This window comes from Leuciscus leuciscus, assembly GCF_965113295.1.
Source record: "Leuciscus leuciscus genome assembly, chromosome: 7".
Lineage (NCBI taxonomy): Eukaryota > Metazoa > Chordata > Actinopteri > Cypriniformes > Leuciscidae > Leuciscus > Leuciscus leuciscus.
This window is the reverse complement of record NC_138731.1, coordinates 10,273,345-10,297,443: the sequence shown is the minus strand read 5'-3', so window position 1 is coordinate 10,297,443 and position 24,099 is coordinate 10,273,345. Positions and strand designations below refer to the sequence as shown.

Genomic DNA, 24,099 nt, shown 5'->3' with positions numbered 1-24,099 from the left:
TTCAAACATTATAATTAGTTGCAATCATTTAAAGAAAAATGTACTGAACACAGGGCTTAAGAAAACTTTCCTTTGCCTGGGGGCAACGCTATGCAGTAGAGGGTTAAACTCCATTTTTGGTGTTGTTGCACATTTGTTCCGTATAGTCCAGTGATTTACAGATTACATTAGAGCTAGCCTATATGTTTAATGTGATGCATGCAATCTATTGGGGTTTTGTTGCACAAGCTGTATTTTATGATAAACTGGGTGTTTACAGCACAGCACATTATTCCGATAACGCTCAACGTCCATTAGTAAGCATATGACACATTGAAGACAGAGAGCCGTGTCTTTTGTTGTCGATGGCTGCGAGATCATGTGATCGACATCATTCACTCAAATTACAGTCCTCAGAGCAGAACGCTTCCTGTGCGTGTTCTCACACGAGAAAAGGGAAGAGCACATCTAGATCACTTGCATTCCTTGGCTCGCCGTTAAGACGTTCAACACGAATGGTATTCAAGATCGTAAAAGCTACTTTACGAGTCTGTCAGACGAAGACATTCACCTCCGTCTGCAAAACAACTAAATAATCCGGTTACGTACACGAAATATATGATGGACTCGCCTTTGGCCGTGAGCGGATCTGAGGCGACAAACTACGGCGTGTCTATAAACGCCGTGCAACTTGAAAAGCTCATTTGTCGCGGGGTCGAAATGTTTTCTCTCCCTCACAAAGACACCTTTCCGAAATACTTCATTAACATAATATTACACAGGCCGAGAGCGCCGGGGAGATGAGACATTGAGAGGTTTCACTTGACAGGGAAGATAACCTTTCAAACCGGCTCTGAGATTCATGCAGTCAAAGAATAGATATATCAGGACAGTCCCAGATTTCATTAGCTTTGAGAGACAATAATGGTTTTCATTCGTCTTTCACGGGAGCTCTCTGTCTGTCATTTCCCTTGCCCCGGCTTGATTGAAAGGAACCATCATATGCACATCCGTGTTGTCCCACACCATTCCGAGAGCAAACCGTTTTAGATCCTTAACTATAGCCGCCGCTGTGATTGCTCAGCCACCGGCAATTTCCTAACCAACCACCACCTGAACAATGATGTGTTCAACCCTCTGCTCTCCGGGCTTTCTAAGGGGAATCATTTCACCGTTTGGAACGAGATCTCCATAGCAACTCCTCTTTGAGGGGTTTAGAATCACCATCCAGTAATTCTATGATCATCAAGCACAGCCATTCCCAACCGTTCTTTTCACAGCGGACATGGGAAGAGGGAAGGAAGGAGGGAAGAAGGGGGTGTTGGGAAATTCGACAGTCTATTTCAGGCAATTCATCCAGCCAGCCTCCATTAGAATTCAAAATATTTCGACCTTCAATCACGGAGCGTGTTATGTGGAACTGCTGCGATCTCCAGTCAAGACGAGACACCGTTTTAGTCTAATCACCCAGGACGAGAGAGAGAGAGAGAGAGAGAGAGAGAGAGAGACTCCTCAATCCACGCCTAATCAAAACGCTCGTTTTAAACGCTGACATTCTCTCAACATGGGCCGCAAAACACACGCCGCCGGATTGAAACCCCCTACTCTCTCTCTCTCTCTCTCTCTCTCTCGCTCCTGTCTGTAAATGGCGCTCAAAATACAGTAGATTTTCTCATTGACTGCAATCACATAATTCATCGTGGTGACAGAGGGTGTAAATGTTGTAGTGTGTACTGTACATCGGGAGGATTTCTCCTTGATAATCGGTTGTTGCGAGACCTATCTGTCTAGTGCCTGGAGCCAAATGCGCCACTTGTGTGCACTTATGCGGAAAAACGCTACAAATGCTCTTGATGTTTCCTGATAGGCTGTCGAAAAAAGAAGAAAAAAAAGTGCCAAACTGTTCCTCTCAAAAATCTGTAGATGAATGGCTTTTTGTGTCGTCTGCTTTTTGTGCAAAACTGGCTGCCATGATGCACTGGAATCATTTTGGTAAAGGGCTAACTTTTTGCTAGCAAATTTCAGAAATATTTATAAAGAAATGACACATTGAAAGACTGACAATAGTATTTTCTTATAAAACGTAACTCTAGTAATCTTTGTTTTATTTACAACTTTGAAAAATAGTTTTTACAGTATTTAGATGGTTTCTTTGCGCTGTGATTCAAGGGGCTCCACTAGTGTTGTAGGACCAGTTCAGACCAGTTTTCAAAGGTCTTGTCTCGGTCTCGACCGCATTTCTACTCGGCCTTGTCTTGGTCTCAAACTTAGAGGACTCAGGATTTGATCTCAAGACCACAACTGCGAGGATATCACTAAATTGCCGGTGCATTGTCTGATTTATTTGTTTACATCATTAATGTGATTTGATGTAAAACTTACTGCTTAAAATGCAATCAATAACTTATTTCTAATGTGATATCTTTTGTTACTAAAGGGTTCGAAATCAATGCTGGATTGTCTCAGAAATGTCCAAGATTAATATAAACGCCCACAATACTTAAGTTATGATTGCAAAAACATACTTGTATGAGATCTTGTTTTTATATTACATAGGATATAATTAAGCAATATCACAAGAGCAAGTGAGCTGTTTATGTGATATTGATTTCATACAAATGTTCAACAAACAAGAAGTTAATATTAAATTACATACATTTTAGACACAAGTTTTTGCTATTTCGGCAACGTGTTTCGTTACCTAACGAATCAGCTGCTTTGAAGAGTTGAATAAACGATTCCGTGACTCATTAAGTGTTTTGATTTCAGTTTCATATTTAAAAGTAGAACTATCATTTTATTTTTCCATCACATTTCTATATTCAAAATGTTATTTAAAAACAATAATAATAATAATAATTGATGCAGGTGCAACATTTCAGATGCAACTTCTGTGCCACCTCTGCTGATTTGATTGGTAGCAGCTCTATAGTCTCTTTTTATTCTAACTGTATTTATTGATTACGTATAAGACATTTCTCATTTGAGGAGTGCTGGTCTGGTCTTGGTCTTGTCTTGGTCTCAACACGCGCTGGTCTTGGTCTCGGTTTAGATGACCTTTGACTACAACACTAGGCTCCACTATTCTGGTCCTTAGATACGGCTCAGGTTCTTCCTACACTGTCAGAAAAAGAGGTATAGGCTACAAAAGCTGTCACTGGGGCGGTACCTTTTCAAAAGTACACCTTTGTACCTAAAGAGTGCATGTTATTACCTCACAAGGTAAATATTGGTACCGAAAGCTTACATAGTAGTAGCTAAATGATAGTACCGTCCCAGTGACAGCTTTTTTTACCATTTTTTTCTGAGAGTCTATGGGATTTTTGTTGGCTGTTTTATTGCCCACTGGACAAACATCAACAAAGTCGCATGATTTGAAGTACAGTATCAACACACAATCTATTTTTATGTTTTGCCAAATTGGTGGCAAATGTGCATGAGTTCGTATGATTTCAGTTGCTTAAGTTACGCACAGCCGAGGGTCAAATCAAAAATGTATAAATTCACCACGAATTCAACCAAAACATTCAATTTTTTTTATTTTTTTTATTCCGTTTCACAAACACTGACTATTTTCTGTCAGTGTCGGATTTCTGTTTTCTCGAACAGTTGCACATGTCTTGAATTGCTGAACAGTGTTTTAGATCAAAACTGACTGTTCAATCAGGCGGTCAGGAAGATGAGCACTCAATGAAAGCCTGGATTACAGCGTGACAACACATGTTACATCACCACGTGTTTCCATGCATTTGTTAACCTTCATTTCAATCCGCCCTTGGGAGATAAAAAAACTGCACGAATGACAGAAAAACAGAGTCTTCCCTCATCGGAGACGCCCACTGGTTATTGCATGTGGACAGATTGTTACCTTGCTCAGGATGGTGAACGTGATTTCACCAAGTGCAACATGTTCCTGGATCAATATCTTTGTTCATCCTGGAACAACATTCCAATCAACCAATCAGATTCGAGAGACAAGTTTACAGTTTATGTTTAGGCTTACAATCAGGGTTAGGTGCTTCATCCGTCAGTGTATCATTTCCCTCTGATTTTATGGATTAGTTATGGGTTAGGATAGGTTAAATCAGTGTAGGGACTACATTTTCAGACAGGAATGTTGTTCCAGGATCAACAAAATATGTCTAACTTGGTAAAATCCCGGTGGCCTGCTATAAGGACAGATGTCTGATGTATTGGCTCGTACCACATCACAGAGCATCTCCCAGAGATATTTTGATGAAATATGAAATACGCTCAGCATCCAGCAGCTCCAGAGGTGCCAGATGCTGAAATTCAAGATTTTGAGGTAACGTACCACTAAACTCAGGTCAGGGTGTGACTATAAGCCAGGAAGCAATTGAATCGTTTCGAATCTAGTACATTGGCTTTCTCTTTCGTTGTTTGGCTCGATACCAGCTCTATGTAAACAAAATGGGACATTACATTCATTTTCAGTAGTCTGGGTGATTTCCACAGAGCTGCATTTGATATGTAGCCGTGTGCAGGTGCGATTAGAAAAGGTGTGCGTTTAGAGAAGCCAAGCACAACAACGCCGATCAGCCCATGTGAAAATGCGAGGCTCAGGGGAGCTTTGGGCTACTGACTGCGGGACTTGAGCAAGAATAACACAGCGGCACGGAAAGAGACTCGTAATGTGTACCAGACTACGGCAAATGAGATGGGAAGATTTCTACACTCAGGGACAAACCGCAGTTCTCCCGGCTGACTGGGAGAGGAACCATGAAGCTCAATCCGAACACGAGGCTTCAGTTTTCAGCACTCAGATCCCCAAACTCCTCTCTAATAGTTTTTGGAAGCTCGCAGTGAAAATAAATCCACTGTTTACACAAGTCTTTTTGAAATCATTAGAGTACCAGAAAATATCTCTGCACATACTGCAGGGTATAAGGTTGAGCAACATTTCCTCGTACTTCAAAAAGTCTCTGCAAGAGCCGGCAATTCCAGTCCAACCGCCGCCTGGCTCCAATCACTCGCTGATAAAACACTCTCTGTTTGGTTACAGCCAGCAGCGGTTAAACCCTTGAAACAACCATGACTATCACAGCGAGACCCAGCGAATGACTGACACCCTCTTATGTCAGAAAAATGCTCTAAAAAGACTTCAGATTTGTCCAGATGGTTCCTACATGATACACAGTAATATGGTTATGTTTCAATGGTCTAATAAACCCCATTCTGATAAATTCCCATCAGATTCACATTACTGCGACCAAGGTTGAGGGAAGAGTTTCTGTGCGACTCCAAATAAAGTGAACATGCTGTTGTTTCAGTGCCTGATTCACAAGAAATCTTGCAAATCCTGCAAACCAAAAAAGTGTGCGGGATGCATTTGCACGGTGCAGTTCTTGCATGCCGGTTGTGGAGAATTATTATGATCTGCCATATTTTACTGAGACTGTGCAGCATCACCACACCTCAGGGATTCAGCCTTTAAAATGTTGAAAGTTCACGCGACTTCACCACACATCTGGATATGAGCCCATAACACTCCTCTCCTTCGTTTCGCCCTCATTCCGTAAATTACTGATGATAATATGATGACATCACAGCATTAATTGCGCCAAGCAATTAGCTCTGACTTTTGTGAATAAGAAGCAACTTATCAGCAATATTTACACTTAAAGGAGGCGTCTTTGTGCTTAAAAGAATAAGAATGACTTAATTTAACCCTCTGGTGCTGCTCAAGTTTTTTTATTTCAGTGAAATTATTGTACTATATTTTAGTTTGATGTTTTTTAGGGGATTTCATGGTACTAAATTATATTCATGCAGAAGTTATAATCCATTTATTTACTTTTTGTGCATGGACCTGAAAATGAAATCATAAATCTTGAATGCTTTGTAGCTCAGACTTAAGTCTGATCTCTTTTCAAAGACGACACTAGGCAGATTATTGCTGAAGTTGAAGAAGTAAACTTAAAGTTATAAATTTTTACATTAATTGTTATGAAAAATGCACAAAAATAAAATTTTACATTTTTATATGATATGTATTTTCTAAAACACATTTTACTCTAAAACTGTGAGAAAATCAAAGTCATAAATCTAAACAAGCTGTGTTTCAAATTTGAGCTTGATATCTAAAAAAAAGTAGCTTTCAGTAAGATTTTGTTTGGGCACAGTACCAAACGTTTCCACTAGATGAAATTCGAACAATGCAGGTGTGACTATTTTTTCAGGACCATTTAATCATGTCTGTGATTTTTGTGTGTGTGTGTGTGTGTGTGTGTGTTCACACAGCAAGTGACACAACATTTACCAAGTTCCGTACCATTCTGATAAAGTACGAAAATTAGAAAAAAACTAAACGTACACTTTTTCGTACGCTAAAATTCACTAAAATTGGTGGACTAGCTTAGGGTCAAACTAGCACCTCGTTAGAATGGATTTGGGTGGTTATTGTATAAGATTTCTGCATTGAAATAACCTGCAAAAGTGTTTGAATGTCAGTATGAACTCAGTGTTTAATGTTGCAAATGAATCTCGCAAGACGTTTCACAAAACAATGGTAACCATCAATACACGACCCAGTAACACACACAACTAAACCCTATCATGATCACCAGTTTTCTACACAGAGCTCCAAATCAATAGAGATGATTTTCTGCTTTGCTGTAAGGTGTGAATGTGTGTACAACCCGTTCACACATTCTGGCAATCTTTTGTGTTAAACAGCACAGTTTCATGTAGAACACATTTGGCAAACGTTCATCTCGATGCAAGAAAAAGCGTGTTGCCACTACCATATAATCAGGAGATAAAAAGAAGAGCCCTGGATGTTGAAACATGTCCCTGCTGACACTGGATAAAACATTTCTATAATTACAAAACAAAGACAGAAATTGTTAATGGTTAAGTGGTGGAGGAACCATTTATACTCAGTGGAATCTGTTCAAGGAAAACAATGGCGAGTGAAAACAGTGAGCCATAAATTCATAAAAGAAAAGTGTCTGTTTTATGGCCTGGTTTTCCAGTTCTATTCATGAGCTTTGTTTATGACAGAGATTTTTAAAAAAGGAGCTAGATATGGTTAAACATAAAGGGAGCCGTTAAATCCAGCAATATTACAATGAACTCCCGGAGCATTTATTCTTTAAAATATTCAACACAAGACGAAACAAATAGACTAAGTATAGAAGCCTCACATTGTTTGGAGGCCATGTGTGAGCGGTGCTTGACGCCAACACCATATAAGGGCATAGTGGGCGGGGGCATTACAAGGACATTGATATGCGGTTGCTAGGGTGTTCTGGGTGGTTGCTAGGTGGCTTTTTAGACGCCCAAGTCTCTGTCTCTAAATATGGCTTGATGACTACAGGATGTTTTATGGTCCACCAAAAACTGTAATTCCTAGTACTTAAGAAGTAGCACACTTCCCACCTATACACATCACACAAACCCGTAATCCTAAGTATGAGAAATGGTGAGATGCTTGCCGATTACACATGGTGGCCAGCATACAAAACCAATATTAATGTCCAGTTCCCCTCCCGCTGGTCAGGTCATCAGCCATATGTGACCTGTGTTAAACACAACTACTGGTCACATACATATTCACACATTTACCCAAATTAAAGTTTTTATCCACCGTCCAACAACTACACAGATATCTGATTCAGCTCATTGCCTAAATGGAAGATCCAACCGTGATTTGTGGTTTGCGAAGAGAAACCCTGTCATTAGACAATAAATATGTGGAAACACATATTAAACAAATTGATGAACCAAACTGTATCCTAATTAACTCTTTCGCCGCCAGCGTTTTTGAAAGAAAAGTTGCCAGCCAGCACCAGCATTTTTTTTATCATTTTCACAAAAGTTTCATGGTCCTCGGAATATTTTATTATCTGAATATCTGAACATGCAATATTTTAAAAGAAAGAACAGACCCTCTGCTTAAAAAAATAAAAAATACATTTCTAGTTTCATGCATTCTTTTTTTATCAAAACTTGAATGTGGGTAAGTTTTATAAAATAAAATAAAAGCAACATTTTGTGCAAAAAGCTGAGAAAATAGCGTCTGGATTGGATATTGAACGATGATCTAAACACAGATGGAGTAAATCGAGTCCATCGAGTCTAAGCTTCACAGTCCTATAGCTCGTCCTGGGTCGACATTTCATTCAGTAACATTAGGCAGTTTTGATTTATACGCTGTTTAATGTTGATGATCGTGTTATTTTTCATATGCTTCTGATTACATATGCTATCGCTTGTTTCTGCTTCTTCTTCACATGTGTTTTGATCAGGAGATTCAGTACTCTTTCAGAAGATGTGTAATAGCGCCCCCTACCTAATAACAGTGAAAACACGGAAAGCCAGAAATTGACATCAATGGCGGGGAAAGAGTTCAATTATGAGCCTTGTAACAGTGATCTGCAGTGGAGGAAATTTGGTGAAGTACAGTGATGAAAACATGGCTTGGTAATTTGACCTGAAAACACTGCATAAGAAAGCTCTTGTACACCACAAAAAAGCAGATAATCTGTATAACGCCAAAGAGGTGACATAAATATCTCATCAGAGGAATCACAATCACAGGAAATAATGCTAGATGAATTCTACCCATCATGCATCAGTATATCCACTCCAATGTATTCAATGCAGGGCTACTAACTGCCAAATTACACTGTGGCTCCATGATCTAGCTATAAATTACAGGAACGTCTTTCTGTCTGTCTGTGTGTCTGTTATTCGCATATCTCTCGAACCATTATTCCGATGGATTTCAAACTTGACAGGTGTCTTGCATGAGTAAGTGCAGTGCCAAGTTTGACGTTGTGTGGCTTAGAAATGCAAAAGATATCGGTAAAAGAAGCACACATTGGCTTTTGCCGCTCTGCTGGCCACTCCCCCTCTCACATTGCACACTGAGGCCACTCCCCCTCTCACACTGCACACTGAGGCCACTCCCATCTCAAACTGCACACTGAGGCCACTCCCCCTCTCACACTGACACTGAGGCCACTCCCCCTCTCACACTGCACACTGAGGCCACTCCCCCTCTCACACACACACTGAGGCCACTCCCTCTCTCTCACACACACTGAGGCCACTCCCTCTCTCACACTGCACACTGAGGCCACTCCCCCTCTCACACTGCACACTGAGGCCACTCCCCCTCTCAAACTGCACACTGAGGCCACTCCCCCTCTCACACTGACACTGAGGCCACTCCCCCTCTCACACTGCACACTGAGGCCACTCCCCCTCTCACACACACACTGAGGCCACTCCCTCTCTCTCACACACACTGAGGCCACTCCCCCTCTCACACTGACACTGAGGCCACTCCCCCTCTCACACTGCACACTGAGGCCACTCCCCCTCTCACACACACACTGAGGCCACTCCCTCTCTCTCACACACACTGAGGCCACTCCCTCTCTCACACTGCACACTGAGGCCACTCCCCCTCTCACACTGCACACTGAGGCCACTCCCCCTCTCACACACACACTGAGGCCACTCCCTCTCTCTCACACACACTGAGGCCACTCCCTCTCTCACACTGCACACTGAGGCCACTCCCATCTCAAACTGCACACTGAGGCCACTCCCCCTCTCACACTGCACACTGAGGCCACTCCCTCTCTCTCACACACACTGAGGCCACTCCCCCTCTCACACTGACACTGAGGCCACTCCCCCTCTCACACACACACACTGAGGGAGCACAGCGCAGGACCAGACACGGAGAGGGTCGAAGAAATCAGCGGAGCTTAAGTAGCGTTTTCTCGGAGTTCACTGTGTAACCTGCTCTTTGAATCGTCGCGCTTATTCACTGTTTACTTCTGAATATTATATTTTATTCTGGTGCGCTTAACGTTATCGCTACTGTGTAATAGTAGCCTATGCTATTCACCAACTAACTCTTTCTAACAGTCTCTTTCACGGCCATCATTTGTAGTGGCCTATTCACAAACTGTTTGCTCAAGCGTAGCGTTTTCTCGGAGTTCACTGTGTAGCCGGCTCCCTCAATCGTGTAGTTCAATTTTCCATATTTATTGTATGTCATTATGTCAGTTTCAGTATTTGCTTTTTCTACCATGCACAAATGTCACTGAACTTTTGCTGTGTAATTGTAACAATGGGCACTCAAACACACCAAACCAACAATTACTAAAAACACACACAAAAACTGATTTTGCACAGGCACTGCACTAGTATTTACTAATGCCAGCAGAAATGCATTTACACATAAGTCAATTTCACAAATTTATAGCAAACTCAAAAGATCTGGGCACTGTAAGGCTGGTCGGACTCCAAGCTTTCACAAAACAGAGTAGCTTTTCCAGTAACAAGCTTTTGATTAGCAATTTAGCATGACAAGATGCTACATCTCTATTTTTGGTAATATTGTTTTGCATGTGCAGCTTTTCAAGGTTCTAATCAAACACTCATGGGGAATTTGAATCATTTTAGTGAATCAGTTCGTTCAGGAAAATAACACAAGCACACGTCTTCAAGATAATATATTTCTAATACAGATTTATATTTTAAAAGATGCTACCCACTTAAAATACTGATGTACTTACTCAGCTAATAAAAATATGTTCTACGAACGTTTTTCTAATGCTCCCATTAGGTTATGAAAACGTTATTTTTCGTTTTTTTTTTCTGTGCATTCAAAAAACGTCCAGTTTTAAAAATGTTTCTTTGATATGTGAACGTTAAAGGAACATTCCATTTTATAATTCTGCACGCATTATGGGAATGTTACTTTTGAATGTTCTCTGAAACAAGTAACGTTTAAAAAATTGTCGGACGAAGGGTCCATGATCAGTGAATAAATAATGTTTCTTTGCTAACATTTTAAGAGCATTATCAAAGCGGCGCTATGCAGTTTTGGCAATCTCTTCGCTGTTTTCTCGCAGGTTTCTCTATAGAGCTCCCCCTACAGCTTCGGAATAGATATTTGACAACACTGTCGTCAAAACTCGTTGGCGACTCGCCCTCCTACCATCTTCTCCCTCTGGTCATGTGCATTTGTTTTCAAAGAAGCCGGCGAACGCACGGAGCCATGTCCACTGAGATATGTATGATACACAGAAGGCTAGCATATAAATGTTTAGATAGTGTATGTCTGCAGTGCCGTAAAGCAATTTGTTACATCGCGAGACCTGATATCCCGCCGGCCCAAAGTTGCAAGGATGGTTTTTCCGCTCAAAGGCGCTAGGGGGGTGCGAGAAGTCCACCATTCAACACGAAAAAAGTCATATAACCATTCCAATGGCTCCGAAGCTGTTCAGTTAAGGTAAATTAAGCTAAAAAAAAAAAAAACTTTAAAGACCAAATAACTTTGAATGAACATTCTTATTAATGTTACTGGAAGAACATTGTTGATAACTTTGAGAGAAAGTTCTGAGAACGTTCCCTGTTAACAAGGTAGGTACTTTTTTTTAGCAGAGCTTGTGATGTAGCTAACAACTTTTTGACAAGCTACAGCTTAAAGTAACTTCCTCAAGACTAATTGGGGAATTGTACAGAGGATTTGGAGTCACCACAGACCTGTCTTAACCTGGCAGTGTAAAGACACCTTCAGGATCACACGAGAAACTCAACAGAGAGAGAAGCCTTTCCTCCTGCAAACCTCCCACTGCACTTGCGCACGATGATACTGCCATTACACATTTACATGCATTCAAACGAAGACCGTTTTCCTTTCAGACAGTGGTATTGTTATTTGAGTGCTTTCTTGTTGGAGACCACAGTGTCAAACGAAAAGTCGGTTAACCTCAAGAAACAACATGCTTCACATACACACTAATTACAGCATATAGACTCATGACTGCACATCTGCATTCCTCTCTGCTGGATATATGCGAGGAAAACATTACACACGGCTCCGGAATAATAGTTTTCACCTGCAGTCTGAGGCGAACACGAGACACACAACTGTGCATTGGCCATGTCAAATATGAAAAGCTCACACGTGACATGAGCCAGAGAGTTTCCAAAGGTAAGGCTGTCTCATCTCACAAGAGCTGTTGAGCATCTATCAGGAGAAAAAGGCCATGACACCTCTATTCCCGTGTCCAGCGGTAATGCCGAGCGAAGAGATCCACTCAACAATAAGGATAAATGCTCGGTATTGTAACCCTGTCCCCATCCGCCTCTCTCTCTCACGGCAAACACCACATCCACTAATCTGAGCTCTTCTCCTGTAATGGGAAAGTCAATAGCTGCATACAATCAGTAAACAAATTCTGCTATTTTTAAAAAGAGCCTCCGTCTCCATTTTAGTGCCGGCAATTTAAATTATTCTACCGTGTAACACCTTAATTGTGTAAGACAAAGACGATGTCGAGAGCACAAAAGAAACATGAGAGGAGCGTAATTTCTGTGCTGCCACGCAGAGATGACATGTGATAAGCATTGAGTGTGGACCGCTCCGACGACGCCAGATGACAGTTTGTAGTTAGTCGCTATAATAAGGCAGAGACAAACAGTTTGTCTTTAAGCTGTTGTGAATGTCAGCCTCTTAATGAAGATAAAGAAATGCAGTTAAGAGCATATCAAAGCCAAGCCGGGCTGAATTCTCCTCTTGGATTTCATTATTGGCAGTTAAACAACACGGTTTTCATGTTCAGCATTTAAACATTGAGGGTTGCCTTTCAAAGATATTGATCTTTTTGGAGAAGATGGTTTTAGTCTGGGAATCTTCATGGGAATGCTCTATTTATTATGCTGTTGTTAGTGACCAGCTCTCTGACTAGCATTCAGGATCATATTAAACTCAAATTGAAGTTTGGTGGCTTATAGTCCGTGTCTTTAACCATGTACATCTCCGAGATTCATCTGGAAAACATCTGTTGTGTACAAACATCTGATAAACATACTTAGAATGCATGTAAAAAAAAGAAAAAAAAAAGCAGTTTTACATCTAAATCATAAACGTCTTCAAGACATCTTCTTAATGTCTATATAACATCTGACAGGAAACGTCTTAGAGACGTATCGCGGCAAACGCTCTGAAAAGACATATTTCAGATGAAAACACACATCAGATAGACGTCTCTGAGATGTATGTGTGCTATCGACCATTTTTACTCTAAAAGCTGACAAAACTAGATTTTTACAGAAATTTTAACTCGATCTCACGAGAAAACGCAACTATTGTACGAGGTGGCGATTTCGTATAAAATCGCATGATGTGAATCATAAAAAAATGTAAGAGTTTTAGAACTTCGGATCCCATATGGGAAATAGCTTCCCAAACATGTTACTGCTCAGCTGACATCATCTACTTCACTTAATCTTTCATTTTAACTATATGTTTTTAAAGGGAGCATAGCTGACTAAACATAGCTATCAAAAGGTTTGGGGTCAAGAATTAAAAAAGAATAAAAAAAGTATACTTTTATTCAGCAAGGATACATTAAGTTGATCAAAAGTGACAATAAAGATATTTATAATGTTATGTAATTTGATAGTTCCTTTACTTTTACCTTCAATTTCTTTTTGTTAGTAGCTTGTTGTGTAGCTAACTAAAGAACAAAAATAGCTTGACTGAAATGTACCTACTTTATGACTAGCAGAAGAAAGTTTGCTCTATGTGTTTTAGATGTTTAATCTGTCTCTGTCATGGTGCAAATATCTTTCTGACCAAAACTACACTCTCTGAATCATGCCAGCCGTTGTGATTTCGTGTTAAGCAACATGTTAAGCCAGCGTGTGTGAGCTCTTTTGTGGATGTATTTCTGCACACTGCTGCGATTGAGTAATTACCATGACAAAGTCATTGCATTGCTCATGGTTGCTGAGGTAAACGTGTGTGAGAAGAAACAGGTGCGGTCCCGTCCCGACCTGGCCAGACAGACGCTAGCGCTCATGACTCAATGCCCAACATAAAACTAGTGCGTGACAGGAAGCCTTTACATACCACACACACCTCCTTGACAGAAAAAAAAAGCCATACATTATATACATCCTACACACCCCGACAGCAAAACCATTAGAGAAAACTAAGACAAGAATCTGGATCACAATATCAACCACTGCTGAGTCCGGGAAAAATAAAAATGAAATAAAAAATAACTAAAATTCGACATTTAAGGCATTTAAATGTGAATGCCATTGCATTCAATACAAAATATCAAACCATGCAGCATTCATTTTTAAATTAATATAGCACTTAAAAGCACGCATATCAAGCAAAATACATATAAACAATTCTGTTAGGTTCCATATTATAAAACAGACTTACTGTTCATATAAAAAGTATGTGGGCACTTTCTGGTTGTCAAACATTAGGGGAACATGCCTGTAGTTATTGTCATGAACTGTCTAAATCATTTCTAGAGCCAATGTAAATATAAATAAATATATATATATATATATATATATATATATATATATATATATATATATATATATATATCTTAAAGAAACGCAATGCTGGAAAATAAAATGAGGTTATCAATATAACAAAATAACTTTTAGACTAATCCTTTTTCTTTTCTTTTCTCTTCTTTTCACGATTCTGAACATAAAACATCAAAATCTAACATAAAAGTTTGTATTTCTATAATATATGTGTGTAATACATATGCGTGCGTGTGTATAAATATACATACAATATGTGTGTACACACACACACACACACACACACACACACATCATTTCTTTTATATATATATTCATTCTTGCACCTTAATTGACTGTGTCTGGTGCAGAAAGAAAGCTTTCAGCAGATACAGACAGACAGACACACACACAGTGTGAGACAGACGAACCCCATACCTGGCAGGTGTGTGTATGTGTGTATGTGTGTGTGTGTGTTGCGAGGGCAAACGGCAGCGTCAGCGGTGCCTGAATTCAGTGTTTTTATCTGGTTCAGTGATGTGGAAGAGGAAGCCTTGAGATGCCGCACGCGGTTGTGTCGAGCTGACTTCCTGAAAATAGACACACACACACACACACACAGCGGTCATGACTCGATCAGACCCGTGTAAACATTAAAGAACACGCTCACATCGTCTCAAATCCAAAGGAAAAATCATATATATTGGATGATCTGAATTTAAAAGATACTCTGCTATTATTCCAGCACAAAGCCTGATAACAAGGCCTTTAATCCCATAATAGATCTGTTGGATTTGGGATTCAGGGGTAAACTGTTTCAGCGGCCCCATGTTGAGTGGGATGAAGAGTCCTTCGCTCTGGGACCAGTGCCTCACCTCACCTGCTGCTGGGAATGACAATGACTCAAGAACCAATAGGGCTGAAATTGCTTTAGATTGATGACATACAGGGATCGAGCGAGGTCTTTCACTGCCCAGAATAACACTCCCAATCTGACGGCAGAATATAATTCAAGGGCACTTTAAGAGTGACCTCTAAAGTACAGAAGAAACCTCTCGGTAAACAGCTGAATAAAACACTGGAAGGGCCATCAAATCTGCTTGGACTTGCTCAAGATGAAATTATTTCTGATAGCCATGTCCTCTCTCATAACAACATACAGTCTGTCAGTGTACACACACACTCACACACACACACTCACTCACACACACACACACACACACACACGTTGTTTTCATGTTTTATGCTGACTTTCCATAGACATAATGATTTTTATACTGTACAATCTGTATGTTCTCTCTCCTTACACTAACCCGACCCCTAAACCTACCCATCACACACACTAACCCGACCCCTAAACCTACCCATCACACACACACTAACCTGACCCCTAAACCTACCCATCACACACACACACACACACACACACACACACACACACACACACACACTAACCCGACCCCTAAACCTACCCATCACACACACACACACACACACACACACCCCCACCCCTAAACCTACCCATTTACACACACACACACACACACACACACACACACACACACACACTAACCCGACCCCTAAACCTACCCATCACACACACACACACACACACTAACCCGACCCCTAAACCTGCCCATCACACAAAACTTTCTGCATTTTTACATTTTCACAAAACATCTGATTTACACAGTTTTCTTCACAGGGACCAAAAAATGTCCCACAGGGATTTCAGATATTGCCATCTTTGTGGGGACATTTTGTCCCTATAATGTAGAGTTTACCAGGACACACACACACACACAACCAGTACTTAATTTGACTCTGGATCTATAAAGTATGTTATGATGTATGTGTATATGTAGAGAGAGAGAGAGAGAGAGAGAGAGAGAGAGAGAGAGAGAGAGAGAGAGAGAGAGAGAGAGAGAGAGAGAGAGAGAGATCCCCTTGTAAATGAAGTACTATTGGACCATGGTTCATTGTTTCAGGTGGAAACACTATGATTCTGAGTGAATACCATTTACATAATTGATATGGTACTTTGAAAGTAACCTTAAAGAAAAACAAATATATATAGTTTTAACATGTTTGTACTATTTCATTGGTAATACCATGTCACTGTGATATAGCGACAGCATGTTTCACTGCCATCTTCATGGTATTTCAATTGTACTGGCTTTATAGTAGCCTATCAGCATCATGATAGTGCCATGTAGTTATGTTAATACCGTTTTTGTAAACAGCTACGTTAAATCTATTTAATATAATCAGCTTCTTTCTTTCTATTGGTGTGATTAGTCGCGCGCATCATGAGATATCCGACGAGTCCAAACGCAATTGGACAGAGCCGTCAGTCACACGGTTACAGCAGAGATGAGCAGTGGTGGACCAGAGCTTCCTCACACACACACCATCCCTCTGAGCCACAAATTACACACGAGAGCCTCGTCGTGTAGAGTTTGAGCCGTGGATCGACGTGAATCGAGGGATTTTTCACTAAGCACCTGTTGGCGCGAGTGTTTATCTGAGCTGGATCCTGCGCGCGCCACAGACATGACAGGGAATGAGTGTGCAATAACACACACATTTGCGTCTGAGAAACACGGGGAACACGACCTAAACATGCTTACAGAGGCTTAAACAATAACCATGTGCGTTTTCTTTTCCTGTAATAAAAATACAAATGTAACCTTTGAATAAACACAAATAAATTAAATTATAGTTTTTTTCTGTGAAGAATTAAGACTTTTTTTTAAGAAATAACGATAATGTAATCGAATTTATAAAATAATATACTGAAATAAAATCACGTGGAGAAAATTGCATGATAATTTTAAATATTCCAAGACGGAACAATAGGAAACGTTAACAAACGCCTAGAGAGAGAGAGAGAGAGAGAGAGAGAGAGAGAGAGAGAGAGAGAGAGAGAGAGAGAGAGAGAGAGAGAGAGCACATGACATACACATGCAAATTTCGAAGTAGTCATGCATTAATGTGCGCAGTGTCACTGTTGCTCTATTGTGACACGCGGAGAATAGCAGATAACATTCACCGGCCACTTAAGCACAAACACGACATCACTCGCCATGACCTGCTCGCAGACAGATCCACCACAGGGTCCTGTCTATACCAGCAAAACACTAGGAATAATGAAATCATAATGCGCACGGATAAGATCGGCATGTTTGCAAACTGGAATGGTCACAAAAGGCTGTAACCCTAATGATCTATTCCTCCTGTTTCTTAGATGAAATAACGCTGGATGATGCAGAGAGAGAGAGAGAGAGAGAGAGAGAGAGAGAGAGAGAGAGAGAGAGAGAGAGAGAGAGAGAGAGAGAGAGAGAGAGAGAGAGAACTGCGGGCCCGTAACATGCACATGACACTGGACATCAACTAAAGCTGTTATGAACGATTTGACAAGTGTTTAATTCGCGACTTTTTTTTATTGGTTTAATTGCGCAGTTTCAGAAACTATATTCAAAGCTGTCATGTCGTAAAATTGGACTTTCAGGTGAATTGCGGGTTTACTTCTGAATGTTGCCACATTACGCGGCGACCTGCGCTTCCACGTCTGCGTAAAAACAATGTCCACATTTATGTGTGATATGAATTAGCGAATTTATTAGGCTGAATACATTTGCAAAAATAAAAAAAATACAAATAAAAAAACACTATCTCATTCCCTTATTCCATCTGTCTTCCATGTTTCCAAATCTAACAACAACAACAAAAATAATAATAAATAATTGAGTAGAAACTGTAGTGCTTTATGGAAAGCACAAATAATTCTCTCCTCACTGCGCTTTGTTTTGCGCCACCAATCACACAAAACCCCGTGCCCTTACGGGTTTATTAAAACATAACACAGTTATGCTGCTGTTGCGCGCGCATTAGATGAAGACTTATTCCTTATATCCACGGTGAGCTCATTAAACATGCTTGAACCTGTCACCGGACATAACAAGCGTGTGTTTGACTGTCAAAATCATGAAGTGAAACACAGGACATGGTGACCTGCAAGGTGCCTCGAGCAATGACACTATATTTGCAAAAAGCAACTGATATGTGAGTTAATATTTGTTTTGACTCTCTTTGAATTGTTCGAGGGGGGGAAACCAGCCTGTTTGGGGTGATCAAGTGAAGGACCTGTAGTAGAGAGGGATTTAAAATGAGCCAGATTAGTTAATTATCCACAAATGCGCTTTTCCTCTTAAGGGTGGGGACAAATTAATCCCAGCGGCAACCGACAAAAATTCTCTCCTGTGAAAAGCCCTCTCTCTCTCTCTCTCTCTCTCTCTCTCTCTCTCTCTCTCTCTCTCTCTGTACCAATACAGGGGTTTTGGAGCGGGCCAGACCCTTCTAATGAATAGGTCCGGATTAATCATTCATCTTGTGTTGTTTAACGCTTTGATGGATGCATATCGTCACTCAGTCTCAAGACAATAGATGCACGGCGTTTTGTTCTTACCAAATAAATCACTCACATTGTTTAAGGTACATTGATCAATCTAATGACTTGTAATAGGCTCCTAATTACCACAGAAAAGGGCTTGCAAGGCACAAGCCGGACTGTGTTTTTTAATTCAAATAAGTCCGGTAAGTTAAAAATATAGCCTTATGATATCATGCATTATGGTAGCCTATAGAGTGGTTTAACTTACATCTCATAATTTGTTCTTTTTTTTTTTTCTTCTAAAAAATAAATGTGGGTTCAGCAAATAACAAAAAGCTATTTTAATTTTAAATATTGATGTTTATTTCCGTCCTCTCTTCATTATAAAATGCGTCTTTATACTCTTGGCCTATTTAACAGCTGTCAGGGGTAATCAATCCTCAATTAATAGAAACTCCTCAAAGTGAATATATATTAATTGCGAGTAGTAATTATCTGTTTTCATCCGCGTCTCATATTGCGCCCGAACTGTTAAGAAATGTACATCAGTATAAAAGCAATTTTATTTCATTTTCAGCAGCAGTACATACATACACATCTAAATCTGTAACCTAAACCTCTCTCTGCGCCTCAGGCCAATTTGTTTATGCTGAACAGACGTTTAATAGTGTTAATTGTTCCTCCGTCAATTTGCAGTGATTGCGGAAATCAAGCGATTTTCGAGACTCCACCACTTGGATTTGAATAAATTGTTTTATATTCCCTAGCTCTCTCCATAGGAGGGAATTTAAAGCGAAGCGCTTTGGAGTAAATTGCATCCAGCCTGACTGGCAGCGTTCAGCCGCTATAATGGAGCATTATTTGGTCATTTTGAATACTGTAATGCACAGCGTTTCGGCGGGGCCATTCTCAAGAAAATTGCTTTAACTTTTAAAAGGAGGCGATTCACTCCAAAGCAGGCCATTGTTACATTATGTCATTACCCTTAAATGTTTTAACAAGCAGCGCAACACGCTGCTATAATGCATTGATCTTTATATATTAAAAAAAGAAAAGAATTTTGAGGGGTAAGAGAATTTTGAGGGGATAATAAAAAATTATTAATTTTTGTATATATATATATATTTTTTTTAATCCAAAATATATGTTATATTAAAAGTTATAGGCTATAGGCTGTCATTTAGCGCTCGAACTTTGCATTGAGCATTTCTATTTGAAGTAAATAAAAAAAATAATAAAAAAAAATTAGTCCACTTTTTTAAGGATTTTTGAGTCATGTGCTCGCTGAAGGTATTTAAAGGAAGCGCGAGGGTGAGCGCGCGCACACGCAAACTCTAACCTGAGCCCCCATATCCATCCCTCTCTCTCTCTCTCTCTCTCACACACACACACACACACACACACACACACACACACACACACACACACACACACACACACACACACACACAATAAAAGTCTAACACACCTGTTGTGAGATCAGTGGTGCCCCTCCGTCCTCTTCATCTATGTATTCTTGCATTTCAGTGACTGGTTCTAATAAGAAAGTTCGAAATATTTTTAATATTTGGAATCACCAATAGCCTAAGTTTACAGCATAACCAACAATTGTTCAATTAAAAAAAATAAAAATAAGGAAAAATAAACTGACACTGACATTGCATAATATCCTACTTATGACTTCGCACTCAAAACATGCAGCGTAATGTCACTGTATAATAACGCTAACCAGATATATCGCCATGCCTTTAATCCGTACATCAAATCACAATAAAACGACCTACAAAATAAACACATCCCTGAAATCACACATGGAAGCTGCGAACGGTTGTAAAACGCGTGTGAATTTTAAGGATATCCGTTTGCACATCAACACACGAAACAGATATCATGCATAAAATCAAGATGATACACTTACCATCGGAGGATGCCTATTAAATACCAATATGAGCTGAGCGCTAAAGTCTGTGCAGATACTACGCCTTGATGGCCATAGTTATATATATATAAAAAATGATGAAAAATAGCTGATGGCTTATTACTTGACAGTGGGACCAGTACCCCAGTCATTGATTGACGTGCAGCTTTAGTATTTCTGTCATGGTCGCGTCGCTCATTGGTCGGACGCGAGTCGTCGCGCGCTAAGATTGGCTGAGTATCGCAGCCAGCTGTACTTCAAAGCACGCGCTCACTATACAACTCGAGTAGAGAGAGTAAAGCTTCAGCGCGCTGTCCCTCAGTCACACTGGAACACTCACTCATTGTTCTCTTCAACTAGCTGTCTAGGAAAGGCCCTGGATATGGCTACGTCTATACTTGGGGTAAGTAAACATTGACATGTATTTTAATTCGATGCATTTTTTTGTGGTTAGTTTCACCATTGGTATTGACATTTCATTGTAGCTTGCTTGCCTTTAAACTTTTCAATGACTTTTATTTACATTCGAAAAATAATAATAATAATGCCAAAAGAGAACTTTTTACATTTCAAAAATATATATTTTTTAATTGTTTAGATTTATTAGTACCAGTGCTTTAAAGAATGCTGAAAAGCAACGCGCTGATTTGAAGAGGCGAAAATTAAACAGTTGAAAACTCGAAAACCCTGTTCAGTCAAAGAATTTTCAGGGGGGGGAAAATTATAATATGCAAACAATGAAATTTGTAGGAGTGCATTGCTTATTTTTTAAATAAAAATAACAATACTGCAATAATTTAAACGTGAAATTATTTTTTAATGGCCTTTTTAAAACATGACAACTTATTTGAAAACTTGTAGGAAATATTCCCAAGCGAAGCAGCAAATTTTCATGTTTTGGTTGTATTCTTGCGAATGCTTTAGACTTGTTTGCTTTTCAAAACACCCCAACTATGTTGTACAGTCTAGTAAATAGCATAAACTTTTCATCCAAACAGGAAGAGCCGAGGTTTGGAACTACCCCTTTAGCGATGCTGGCTGCAACCTGCAACAAAATTGGCAACACCAGTCCCCTCACGACTCTCCCCGACTCCAGCGCGTTCTCCAAAGGCGGATTTCATCCCTGGAAAAGATCCTCGTCGAGCTGCAACTTGGGCTCCAGCCTGCCCGGATTCACCGTCGCCACAAGCCGAAGCAGCTCCGGACTAACGAGCAGCACCGGCACCGGCAACAGCGCTTTCTGCCTGGCCTCGACCTCGCCAACCTCCTCCGCCTTCTCCGCAGAATACAGCAGCTTGTTCTCCAACACGGCGAGCGTTTCCTCGCAGGACTCGGGACAGTCCGCCTTCATTTCCAAAGTTCACTCCTCAGCAGAGACTCTTTATCCGCGGGTCGGCATGGCGCACCCGTATGAATCATGGTACAAGTCCGGGTTTCACTCCACTATCTCAGGAGAGGTGGCCAACGGGGCGTCCACGTGGTGGGACGTGCACACGAACCCGGGCTCGTGGCTCGAGGTTCAAAACCCGGCCGGCACTTTGCAAAGTTCGCTGCACTCCGGAACCCCACAAGCTATTCACTCCCAACTAAGCGGCTACAATCCGGACTTCTCGAGCCTCACGCACTCCGCGTTCAGCTCCACTGGCATCAGCCCCACCGCGTCCCACCTCCTGTCGACCAGCCAACACCTGTTGACCCAGGAGGGGTTCAAAACTGTGATCCCCACTTACACGGACGCGTCGGCCACTAACGCGATGATATCAGGCGCCAGCTCGGGGATAGGGACCTCGTCCCGGTCCTCAAGGAGATACTCCGGACGGGCCACATGCGACTGCCCGAACTGCCAGGAGGCGGAGCGGCTCGGGCCTGCGGGCGCCAGCCTGCGGAGGAAAGGACTTCATAGCTGTCACATCCCGGGCTGCGGGAAAGTCTACGGGAAAACGTCTCACCTCAAAGCGCATCTGAGGTGGCACACTGGCGAGAGGCCATTTGTGTGCAACTGGCTCTTTTGTGGGAAACGGTTCACCAGGTCCGACGAGCTCCAGAGGCACCTGCGCACTCACACGGGGGAGAAGCGGTTTGCGTGCCCGGTGTGCAACAAGCGCTTCATGAGGAGCGACCACTTGAGCAAACACATCAAAACACACACCGCTGGAGGCGGAGGCAAAAAGGGCAGCGACAGCGACACCGACACCAGCAACCTGGAGACCCCCAGGTCTGAGTCTCCAGAACTGATTTTAGACGGGGTAAACCCGCGGGTCACGGTCAAAGACCAGTCTCCGCACCACGAGTCCTGAGCGCGACTTACTAAACGCATTTTCCTCGAGAAAAGGAAACGGGTCTGGACTGGAGTATGCGACAAACTCTCCATTTCTTAGAAAAACGAGCGAGACTTGCATTGGAAAGAGCAAATGAACACTGGCTGTTTCTGCTGCGCACAGACGAACGCTTCAGCTTTCAGGACGATAAAGTCTTCAAGCCTCAGTGTTTTAACGGTGGACATTTGTTGTGGAATCAGTGTTGGTCAAAAAGAGGGAACTAAAATAACCACGGCCGCCGGTTGAGCTAAATGTGTACATATATCCACAAAAAATAACATGTTATTTTTTTTTTTCCTCCTGTAAATGTTATGATTGTTTTGTGGTGGATCCTGAAATTCAGGGAATTTTTTCTTTCCTTTCGACGCACTTTGTGGATGTCAAGTATGTATGTTACACAGCTATTTAAAATTCATTTAACCTTTCCTTTACCTTGCTCAAAATATATAAATGTTTAATTGTATAAAGTCACGCTTATAAGGCTTTCATTTTGTAATTAAAGGGATTTAAAATCTAAAGCTTGGGTTGTCTGATGCAAATGTTTTCATCAAAATTATTTGATTCCAAATGCTAGTCTAAATAGAAACCGTGCAGACTGCGCATAATTATCACGAATATATATTTACATTTTTTTGGGGGGGAGGAAAATAAATATCGGTAGGCTAATGTAGACTTTTTTTTTTTTTTTTTTGTCCCATTGGGATAAATCAATAGTCAATTCCCCAGAAAGGCATTTTTGTCCAAATGAATATCTTGTTAAATAGTATTAATTATGACTTGGAGCACATCGCAGCCCCATGTGTCTTGTATTGGCGATTAGGGATTCGTGTCTTATCAAATATCTAATTACTCTCCGAGACATCATTTGTTCAGCAGCTCTTTATCGCACATTTTCCGAGGGGATTCAGTGACAAAGGGCCTCTGAATATTTATTTGAATTGCTCAAATTAACTGCTTAAATTTGCATGTCAAACGGAAAATGTCCATCGAAGAGAGGGCTGAAGGCATAAAGCATCGTTTAGCTTTTATAAAACGCTACTCTTGATTTGGTGTTATGGGAACAGTTTTTTTTTTTTCCTCTTTCTTTTTTCTTGCCTTTTCTGGGTGCCACTTTTGAAAGGGGGAAATTGGGAGAGGCCTTATGCAAATGCTGAATTTAAAAT

At 40.8% G+C, this 24,099-nt stretch overlaps 1 protein-coding gene and 1 long non-coding RNA gene across 3 annotated transcripts in view; one reads left to right on the top strand and one right to left on the bottom strand.

Moving 5' to 3' along the window:
* The window catches only part of LOC309503541, a 44,387-nt gene extending 23,632 nt beyond the window's left edge, over positions 1-20,755 (bottom strand). Inside the window, exons 1-3 of one of the 2 annotated variants that reach the window (XR_014207709.1) lie at positions 20,619-20,755; positions 20,169-20,236; positions 14,746-14,897 (exon numbers count right to left, since the gene is read on the bottom strand). This is a non-coding gene — a long non-coding RNA (uncharacterized lncRNA). The remainder of the gene's footprint in view (positions 1-14,745; positions 14,898-20,168; positions 20,237-20,618) is intronic. The other variant, XR_014207710.1, reaches the window with a different exon arrangement.
* A 164-nt stretch (positions 20,756-20,919) lies between these two features.
* Positions 20,920-23,454, top strand: sp9 (sp9 transcription factor). Its single transcript, XM_082176213.1, has 2 exons — positions 20,920-21,021; positions 21,617-23,454. Exons 1-2 carry the CDS (start codon positions 21,001-21,003, stop codon positions 22,913-22,915), a joined length of 1,320 nt encoding a protein of 439 aa, XP_082032339.1. The 5' UTR covers positions 20,920-21,000; the 3' UTR covers positions 22,916-23,454.
* Positions 23,455-24,099: the final 645 nt, after the last annotated feature.